The sequence below is a fragment of the Physeter macrocephalus genome, chromosome 20 (genome assembly GCF_002837175.3).
Source record: "Physeter macrocephalus isolate SW-GA chromosome 20, ASM283717v5, whole genome shotgun sequence".
NCBI lineage: Eukaryota > Metazoa > Chordata > Mammalia > Artiodactyla > Physeteridae > Physeter > Physeter macrocephalus.
The window spans coordinates 58,556,152-58,566,380 of NC_041233.1; the positions used below are offsets into that span (position 1 = coordinate 58,556,152).

Below are 10,229 nucleotides of genomic sequence, written 5' to 3' on the forward strand. Positions count from 1 at the left end.
GGGAAGATCCCACATGCCGTGGAGCGGCTGGGGCCGTGAGCCATGGCCGCTGAGCCTGCGCGTCCGGAGCCTGTGCTCCGCAACGGGAGAGGCCACAATAGTGAGAGGCCCGCGTACCACAAAAAAAAAAAAAAAGACCCAGACCTGAACACACTATTCCACATATGGCTAAATGTAGTAGGAGCATTGCTTCCCCTGTTCTGAGGTTGTATTGCCACTGAGTCATCATGAGATAATATGCTGCTGGACCACCAGGTCATCTATTTTATGGGGACCTGCTATTAACAGAGAAGGGGTTGCCGACAGGTTCTACCTGGGAGGCCACAGGCAGGCCTGTGTTCCCCTCGGAACCTGCATACGTCTGCTTATCCGACTTAGCTGCTTCTCCTGTCGCGCCATGGCACCTTCCTGCCCCCGCCTCCCATAGCCCTGAAGTCCCCTCTAGTCCCTCCTGGGTGGTAGTTCTGTAACTACTCCTTGAGCTATGCATTTTCTTTCTTTCTTTCTTTCTTTTTTTTTTTGATGTGGCCCAATTTTTTTAAAAGTCTTCATTGAATTTGTTACAGTTTTGCTTCTGTTTTATGTTTTGGTTTTTTGGCCGAGAGGCATGTGGGATCTTAGCTCCCCGACCAGGGATCAAACCCACACCCCCTGCATTGGAAGCGTGGAGTCTTAACCGCTGGACCACCAGGGAGGTCCCTGAACCGTGCATTTTATACACGTTATTGCATGTAGGTATCCATCCATTCATTCACTCTTCATTAAAAAGAGGGGGAAAAAAAGGGTCGGGGGAAAATGGAGAGAAGAGGCAAAGGTGATTTAGAGTTTTAAGCCTGGTGATTGGAGATCTAATGGCATCATTTCCACAAGTGGGTATTCAAAAGAGGGGGAGGTGTTATTTGGGGGAGGACAAACCAGACTCTGTCTAAAGACACAGGCCTTTTTTTCTCCAGTGAAGGCTCCCTGGCAGAAGCAGGCCAGTGTGTGTCCCTGTTAGAAGTAGGAAGGGCTGTTGTGGAAATCACATTGGATGGCACTGAGATGATAATCTTTGGATTCTTCATCTATGACCTTTCTTATCTTGAGCATCTTTTGTCACCAAAATCATCTTTCACAACCTTTTGACTACATATGATACGTTGGACTCTTCTCTGCTTCTTGAAGTAGTTTTTTTTAAAAGTTTGGCTTCCAAAACACTGTTCTCTCTATTCTCTGCTCACTCCACCGGCCCCTCCTTCTCAATCTCCTTTTTGGCTGTGTCTCCACTTCCTGCCCTATGAGACATTGGCCTGCCCCAGGCTCAGTGCTGGGATCTTTTCTCTGCCCACACCCTCTCTCTCAGTGATCTCCTCCAGTGTCTGACTTCACTAGCCTCTCTTCTCTGGGGGTTCTCGCTCTTCATCTGTAACCCACATCTCTCGCTCGCTCTCTCTCAAATTCTGGACTTAGGTTTGTAACTGCCTGTTTGACATTTCCACTAGGATGTCTAGTAGGCATCTTGAACTTAACCTGTCTAAAACTGAATTGATTTTTTCCTTCCAGACATGTACCTTCCACAGTCCTCCTTTGCAACTCTATCTTTTCCACGGTTCAGGCCCCAAAACCTTAGAGTCAGCCTTAGCTTGTCTCCTTCTCTCTTGCCTACATTCAGTCCATCAGCAAAACCTGTTGGCTCTTTCTAAAATATATACCTGGAATCTAAGTACTTCTCATTCCCTCCACTGTTAGCATCTGGTTCCGGTCACTATCTCCTCTCACTGGGATCGCTGAAATAACTTCTTGATTGGGTTTCCTTTTTCCCGGCTCTGCCTTCCCCACTGCATCTTTCTCCCACCAGCTGCCAAGCCTTTTCTCACCGCAGCAGCCTGTGATCCTTTCAAAACAATACAGATCAAGTCACTCTCCAGCTCAGAACCCTCCAGGGACTTCCCATCTCCGAGTAAAAGCTAAAGTTTTTGTGATGGTGACATGATCTATCTGCCCACCCCGCCTTGTGCCCCCACCCCCATCTTTGATTTTTCCTCTCCTAGTCACTCTTTTCCAGCCACACCAGCATCCTCGCTTTTCCTCAAGCACGCCAGGCCTCCCCGCTTCAGGGCTCCATTGTTCCCTCCACCTGAAACATCTTCCCCAGCCCCTTACTTACTTCATTTGGCTTTTTAACGACCTTCAGCGTTGCTCAAATGTCCCCTTTCCCTGGCCAGCCTAAATTAAATAATTCGGCCCCTGCTTTTTTGTTCTCCACAGCACATTTTATACAATCTGACATGCTTTCATACTGTCTCTTTCCCTTAGTGTCTGTCTCCCCTGCTAGAATGTTCCTTGAAAGCCAGAGCTTTGTTTTGTTCCCTGAGGTATGAGCCTGGCACATAGTAGGCATTCAGTAAATATTTACTGAGTGAATGAATGGATTTGTGCGACTATAGTTCATTGATACATACATAGCATTGTATTTTCTGGATTATAAATTATGTGCATAAACATTAGGTCATCGATCAGTTCACTTTTTGTAAGTCAGACTAAATCGAACTCTAATGCTATTTAAAGTATATTGACTTCCTTGATGACTAGTATGCAAACCGGTTTCCTTGAGAGATCTTAAGTATGGCCATTCAAATCTCTCCTCCGTCCCGTTTCGTTTTAGTGATGGGGGCCCTGAATTCTGATTTACAGAGCATTTCTTTCTTTTATCACTAGTTCCATAGAACAGCGGTCCCCAACCTTTTTGGCACCAGGGACCGGTTTCGCGGAAGACAGTTTTTCCACGGACGGGGGTGGGGGGGGGTGGGGGATGGGGGGATGGGGGGATGGTTTAGGCGGTAATGCGAGCGATAGAGAGCAGCAGATGAAGTCTTGTTCTCTCACCACTCACCTCCTGCCGCGCGGCCCGGTACCTGTCCTCGGCCCGGGGGCTGGGGACCCCTGTCATAGAACTCAGTCTTAGGAACTTTATTAATTCGTACCTATTGAGTTATTATAATTCTTACGTTAGATAAACTGGGAAATGTTTAAAAACAAAGGCATATCAAACGCTTCATTTGCCCTACCCTTGTTTAAGTGAGGGGCCACGGCACTGCACAACCTCAGGGGAACCATTAGGCCTTGCATTCTGTGCCCCTACAGTGGTGTGACACAGCAGCCATGCAGATATAAGACGTTTGGCTTTAGTTTCTCATGGCTGAATCTTCTGTTTGTTTTCCTCCTGCTGTTCGAGTGGCATTTAAGACTCTGTCTGCCTTGCGCTTGCATTGTTCGGTCTCTTGGACTACTGCCTGTCACTTGTTATTAGTGCAGCTGTGTCGAGTTGTTCCTAATTCTATTCTACTTCATCTGCCCTCTTGGCTTTCTTCCTTGGCTATTTCAGTTACTCTATCTACTGTTCCATTTCACTTGATTGACATCAAACTTGTATGATAGCAAACGAGTCCATATTTTCATCAGGCAGTTAAGGTACCCTTTGTCAGCCTAATCGCTATCTAGTTAATTATTTCTATCAAAATACAAATGGTATCTGTCATTCAGAATTCGAGCCTAGCGTCGTGGTAAGGTTAAAAAATGCGAGTGTGGCCACCTGCTACCATTCTGGGCTGATTCTCCAGAGAGAATAGGCAGTACTTTGATTTAGGGAGCAGTGAAAGCAGGCAGAGGCAGAAATTGGATCCCAGCTTTACTGTGTGTAGATGATTTTACTTAGCATACCTCACAATGAAGACATGTTCTTGTAATTTCATCTGTGCAAGTGCCCTGTTTTGAGCACGTAGCAGTTAAAATCTAGGTGATTATTTCATAATAACTTATGATACTGAATTTGAATAGAAATATATTGATAGAGCCCTGTACTCTGAAGAGAGGCCTGCATAGATTCTCTTAGGTCTGACTTAGTGATTGATTCCTTAGTGATCTAGGACCAGACTACGTGAAGAGAGGCTATGGGTATAAAGTTCAGGGCAGGTGGAAATGACATGAATACTGCAAGGCCTCTTCCAGCTAGCAAAAAAGGGCTGTCTCCAAGCCCTAATGTCTGCTTTATTCTGTATATAGTTAATCAAGTTTATTTAATCCATGTATATTTAAAAGTTTTAGTGCTACTTAATGCCTATAATTGCATGTTGTGCTGATTGCTGTGTTTTCATTCTATGGAGGTTAAGAATCCAAAAAAATTCTAGGTTTTGGTTTATAAATACCTTTTATTAGTTTCCCCAAAATTGCTTTGCTGCTTTCAATCCTGGCTTAATGCCTCCAACACTCAGGTTCAAAAGGATGCTATTTGAGCTCAGTTGTAAAAATTTCTTTATTGACAGGTTTACATTTTCTTTTTGATTGCTCCATTGATGAGGCCAAAGACTGAACTCCCTGCAGCAAATGGTTAAGTTGGGGAAGAGGTACCTTGTATTGTTGTCCTCCAAAAGCATGATTAGAGAAGAGGGGTATCTTTTTTTTTTTTTTTTGTACAGCTTGGTGGGAAGAAGGTTCAAAAAACAAGACTTCTCACCAGGAATTCCAAAGCTAAAAATATGTGGCTCTGGGGCAGATGAAGAAGTTTCAACACTGGAGGTGGGGGTGTGAAAGGGAACAAGTGAACTTGGAAGAAAACTTAATAATTTTCAATCTCAGAAGCCTACCTTACATGAATAATTTCTCTGAGAGTAAGGCCCTTTCCAGTCAGATCTGTTGGTGCTGCTGAGCTGGTATTTCAAGTATGTCCATCTGCATTTAAACGAATTGCTCCAAGACAATCTGATTATGCGGTAGTTACTTTGGTGAGAATAGCGCCTCAGTGGAATGGAAACTTCATTTTGAGTCTAATATTAGACCTTGCTTTGGAAAATTCCTTTTAAATGATCACAAGCTGGGAATAGCAAAAGAATTTAACTTTCGACAGACAGCATTCACCAAGAATTTTTAACTGCTTATGTTTGGGTCCTTGGGAAAGCAGATGTGAGAAACTGACCGGACCAAATTGACTAGACTAGAATTGACTTGACCTGATGCAGTGTTTATATCTATTGCTGATAAGTTTCCCTCCTAGTCTCATTTGCTCAAAATATTTTCATTCTTTGAGCCTGAGCATGCTAAGGATGCAAATTGTTAGGAGGCCTAATTGTCTGACAATCTAAACTTCTAGGCCTCCAGACACTGTTGCCTATAAAGGGGTCTGAGGCAGAGCGGAAAAGGGCGGACAAGCCTACAGAACCAAAGCCAGTTTCTGAGTAAGTGCTGGGAACTTGATCAGACCTGGCCTTCAGGATATTTTTAGTTGGTCTGGCTGATTGTGTCTGAGCAAACTCACCCAGTTTGAAGTTTTAAGTAAACTTTATTTAAAGGACACCCCGCACTGCCCCCCCTGCAAAAAAAACCCCAAAAACCTCACTCTGACGTTAAAAAAATATATATACGTGTTAACTGATCATGAAATTTCCAGATATCATGTCTCCTTGGCTTAACCTAAGGATAAGTTTCAGATGCCTTGCATGCCTTGGGTTGGGAAAACCAATATTGGTGTTTGAGATAAATTTAATATTTTAAAAGATCTTTCTGAAATTGAAATGCATCTTTTAACCACAGTGTACATTTAGTGTAGTAGGGTTCTTTTCTCTTACTAAGCTGGCAGTAAGTTGATGGTGCCTTAGAATTGAGGAGGAATATTAATAAATTAATAGGAGCTACCATTTATTGATCACCCAGTGGATCCAGGCACTGTCTTTGCTAGGTACCAACATTATCTCTGACACTCACGAAAATCCTGTGTGGCAGCGACTATCATGAGTGAGCCTGGGTTTAGAGGAGACTGAGGCTCAGAAAAGTTCGGTCGTTTGCTCATGATCACATAGCTGGTGATGGCTAAAGTGGCAATGCTGGAGTTCACATCCAGGAGTGGTCAGCTTCACAGCATGTGTTCTTCCTTGTAGGTTATATCTTTTTGATGTTTACTATATTTGAAATTAAACCTGAGAAATTTTCAACATTTACTTATTCGTTTTTAAGGGACAATCATAAATCCATTACATGTTAACATAAACAACATTTTTATTAAAAATAACTTTTTCCCAAAACATAGTGTCATTGTTTACCTTTATGTGTATCTCTTTATTATCTAGCTAAATGGAGGGCAGCTGGATTCTCTTCTGCATTCAGTCTGTGCTGTAGAGTGTTTTAATTGAAGTATGTGAAGAAAATCTGGCCTCACACAGATATGTATTTGGAAAAGGGAGGGGTATTTTAATAGGCTTTTAAATAATTGTGTACGTTCTTCTTTGATAATATACCAAAACTCCCCAAGTGATAGTTTCTTAAAGGTTAGTTGCAATGTAGAATCTGAATGCCAGTGGACTTTTGGTGCACCGTTACTTACATTAAAATCTTTTGGTCTGGAATCTTCCTTACAGAAGAATTCTGACTAATGTATGTAGCTACCCTCTGACTCCAGGAAGTAGAGCTTAATTCCTACCACTCACCCCTCCCTGGGGGTGGGCTAGACCTAGTGACTTGCTTCCAAAAAGTAGAATGAGGGAAAGGGAAAAATTAGTAACTTTGCAGTGGAGAAGAAACCTGGGAAACTCTACCTTAACCAAGCGGTGAAGGTGAACATCGCCTGTGATGTCATGTGGCTGCCATGTGAGCCCTGATGTGATGTAACTAGAAAACTCATAATCCCAGTCTAATCGTGAGAAAGACATATCCAGATAAGAGGTCATTCTGCAGAGTACCTGACCAGTGTTACTTGATTGTCAAGCTCATGAAAAACAAGGGAGGACTGGGAATCTGTCACAGAACAGAGGAACCTGGGAAGACATGACAGCTAAATGCAATATGGTACTCTGGATTGGATACTTGAACAGAAAGAGAACATTAATGGAAAAACTGGTGAAATCCAAATAAAATCTGGAATTTACTGAATACTACCATGTCAGTTTCTAGTTTTGATGACTATATCATGGTAAAGGAAGATGTTATCAGTGGGAGAGAAATTGAGTAAAGGGTATACAGGGACTCTATTGTCTTTGCAACTTTTCTGTAAATCTAAAATTACTGCAAAATAAAAAGTTTTTTAAAATCCACTGTTATGTATTGCATTCTGAATAAATCATTTACCCATGCGTGATTTGGTAAACCATGGCTGTGGTCATTTGGAAAATACTTGTTCACGGAGTTATGCAGATCTTTGAAATGTTGACACATTTTATTGTTCAGTGGTTTCAAAATCTCATTTGTTAATAGCACCACCTGTCACATCAGAAAAGTCTTTACTGAGAAGCTCTTAAGCTCATGGGGGTGGATACAAGTTTCCCAAAATTCTAATTTTACCTTGAAAGCTCAGATGTTATCTTTGGCTGCAAACACTGCTGTTGTTTTCCTTAATGTAACAGGCTCATCTTGTTCATTTGCAAGAAAATGTCTGCCAAATATCCAAGTCTAAATAACCATAGTTTGTTTGGTAGTCATTCTTTCAAATAAAAAAGATGTTCAGTGAAAAAAAGTGGCTGATCCAACTTGCAACTCAAACAATTTGCATTGAGTCATTTTCCTCAAAACAATTTGAGTCCTTTTCCTCAAAACAACTATCGTACTTGAGAATGCAACAGAAGTGTTTTACCGTACTTCACAGCTTGTCAAATGCAATATTGAAAGACAGGTCCCAGGAATTAAGATTTAATGAAGCTAATAATAACTTTTACTGCTTCATCAAGGATATTCTTTTTTTTTGTCCTGAAAAGAATTATTTTTAAATTTTTATTGAAATATAGTTGATTTACAATGTTGTGTTAGTTTAAGGTGTACAGCAAAGTGATTCAGTTAAATATATATATGTGTGTGTATATATACACACACATATATATATGTTTATATACTTTAAAAAATTATCTTCCATTATAGGTTATTACAAGATATTGAGTATAGTTCCCTGTGCTATACAGTAGGTCCTTGTTGGCTATCTATTTTATATATAGTAGTGTGTATATTTTAATCCCAAACTCCTAATTTAAGGGATATTCTTAAGAGGAACTAATTTTTTCCCCTCTCACTGTGTGTGTGTGTAGGAGAAGACAGTGACCACTAGCATAGTGACCACTACTATCGCTGCCTTGATTTGTGCCCAGGCACTTTACACCATTGGTGCAAATATCAACACAGTGGAAAATTCCAGGAACATTTTAGTGTTCTAAATGAAAATAGTTTGACCTTTCTGACTCTCCTAAAAGGGTCTTGGGCACCCCTAGGGGTCCACAGACCACACTTCGAGAACCGCTCTCCTAAAGTAAAGTAGCAGTTGCTAAAAGGTCACAAAGGAAGGGCTGACATAACCGAAGACCAAATCCATTAGGAAGCAAGTGGTAACATGGTGGTACCATGTGTGTAGACGATGATGCTCCTCTGGATTATCTGGTCTTAGTTTTTATGGCCCATGAAGCCTTTCCATTTATTTGTGGTATTTCCAAACCATTTTTAAATACTGAAAGATAGACTTTGATAATCTGGTATCTGTGTTTGCTGCTATTTTTACCATAATCATTTATAAGACTTCAGGAAATTCTGAAAATTACCTCTTTGTTTTCTTTTCTTTAAAGGTAAATCTCACCTGGCTATTGTGCAGCGAGTAAACAATGAGGGAGAAGGGGATCCATTTTATGAAGTTCTGGGAATTGTCACATTAGAGGATGTGATTGAAGAAATCATCAAATCTGAGATTTTAGATGAAACAGATTTATACAGTGAGTACCATCGCCTGAGTGTAATTTTCCAAAACCTTTGCTTTTATTTGTCATGTTGTTTGTGAGTCATCTGACATCTCTCCAGCTGTTGTCTGCCTGTTTCTAATTATGCACTGTGTGTGTAGGCTGGGTACCACCTACCAGTATATTCCAGTCCCTTCATCAGAGAGGAAGAAGAGGCAGGTCCTGTAGTGTCAACTGGCCATGTTTTTTTGAAAAGCCAACTGCTTCTAACTATTGATCTGGGCATTGCTTGCCCTGAACAGAAAACTCCATTCCTGGTTTTCACATTTATTTTACAGCTGGAGGAAGACTTGTTCTTTACTAAATTTTCATTTTACACAATTAGGCAAATTGTTTTCAGATAAATTTCTGTCTCTACCTATGGTCATAATTCAAACACTTAACAAGTGAGGGCGGTTTGTTAAATTGATGGATAGCAACTGTTGAAATTTCTCTATTCCAGGACCCATGGGCCAGGGTAGAGGTGAGGTTTGCAGGCATAGTTTTGCTGGGGCAGTGGTGGTGCAGCGGGGTATATAGAGGAAGCAGGACGAGTTAGGGTACACAATAAAAAATGTGTTTTTCTCATTCTGTGCTTCTCTGCCTTTTGAGAGGTGGTCTTGGATCAGGGCAGGGGAAGGGAAGTATCCACACCTGTTTGCCCAGGAGTCGGCTTGATTCTGGGCTGAGTGTTGAACATGAATCTTGTCTCATTAAAGTCCACAACTGTTGGACTGTGGAGCTTAAACCCTCTTCCTCAGCCTTACTCTTAGCAAAGTAAGACTCTTTCAAGAGTTTCTTAATGCCAAAGATGGCCCAAGGCCTGAGATGTTACGGGCTCTCAAAGGTGGTATAGAGAAAGAGAATCTGGGCTCTTTTTGTCCTGTTTGGCTTTTAAAGCATGACTTGGAGGGGAAAATGCACTGTTCAAATGGCCTGGAGCACCCAGGACAAAGCCAGCCTTGCTCAAAGCGGAATGATTTTTTTTCAGTCCTGTTAGAAGGGAATGTCCCTCATTTTAAAATTTAAAAAGTCTTCCATGCACCCTTAAAAAAATACACTTTATGTTTAGCTCTTGACCTGCTTCTGAAAATGTATCTTATTTTCCCCTCACATCTGTATAGTGTTCTTTAAAAAAACACCAGCTCCTATGTGTTTTATCCTTTTGACTCTTGGAGAATAATCAGAGGTTTCATAATAGAGAATATTGTTAATTGTGCATTTACATTCTTTTCATCCTTCCTCACAGTGACTATTTAATACCAAGTGTGTCTCTGCATGTTTATGTGTTTCCCCAGGGGTAATCCTCATTGTAAGAAAGATAATCTAGACATTTATGAGCTTTTATGTTTACACTTTAGTTCACTTCTTTTAAACCTTGATGAGACTGATTTCATACATGGCTTCCTGAGATGAGATGCTGAACTTGTGGTTCAGGTATATTCTTTTTTTTTTTTTTTTTTTTTTTTTTGCGGTACGCGGGCCTCTCACTGCTGTGGCCTCTCCCGTTGCGGA

General features: G+C 41.2%; 1 protein-coding gene across 8 annotated transcripts in view; it reads left to right on the forward strand.

The window, feature by feature from the left end:
• CNNM2 (cyclin and CBS domain divalent metal cation transport mediator 2) overlaps positions 1 to 10,229 on the forward strand; it is a 155,203-nt gene that overhangs the window by 110,462 nt on the left and 34,512 nt on the right. For 5 of the 8 annotated variants that reach the window (XR_003677731.1, XR_003677729.2, XR_003677730.2 and 2 more), the window contains exon 2: positions 8,568 to 8,711. Coding sequence is in view for 2 of the 8 variants with exons in the window: in XM_007126905.4 (XP_007126967.1) it covers positions 8,568 to 8,711 (144 nt within the window). In the remaining 6 variants the exon portion in view is untranslated. Of the gene's footprint in view, positions 1 to 8,567; positions 8,712 to 10,229 lie in introns of those variants that run through there. The other 3 variants (XR_003677734.2, XR_003677733.2, XR_003677732.2) reach the window with 1 other exon arrangement.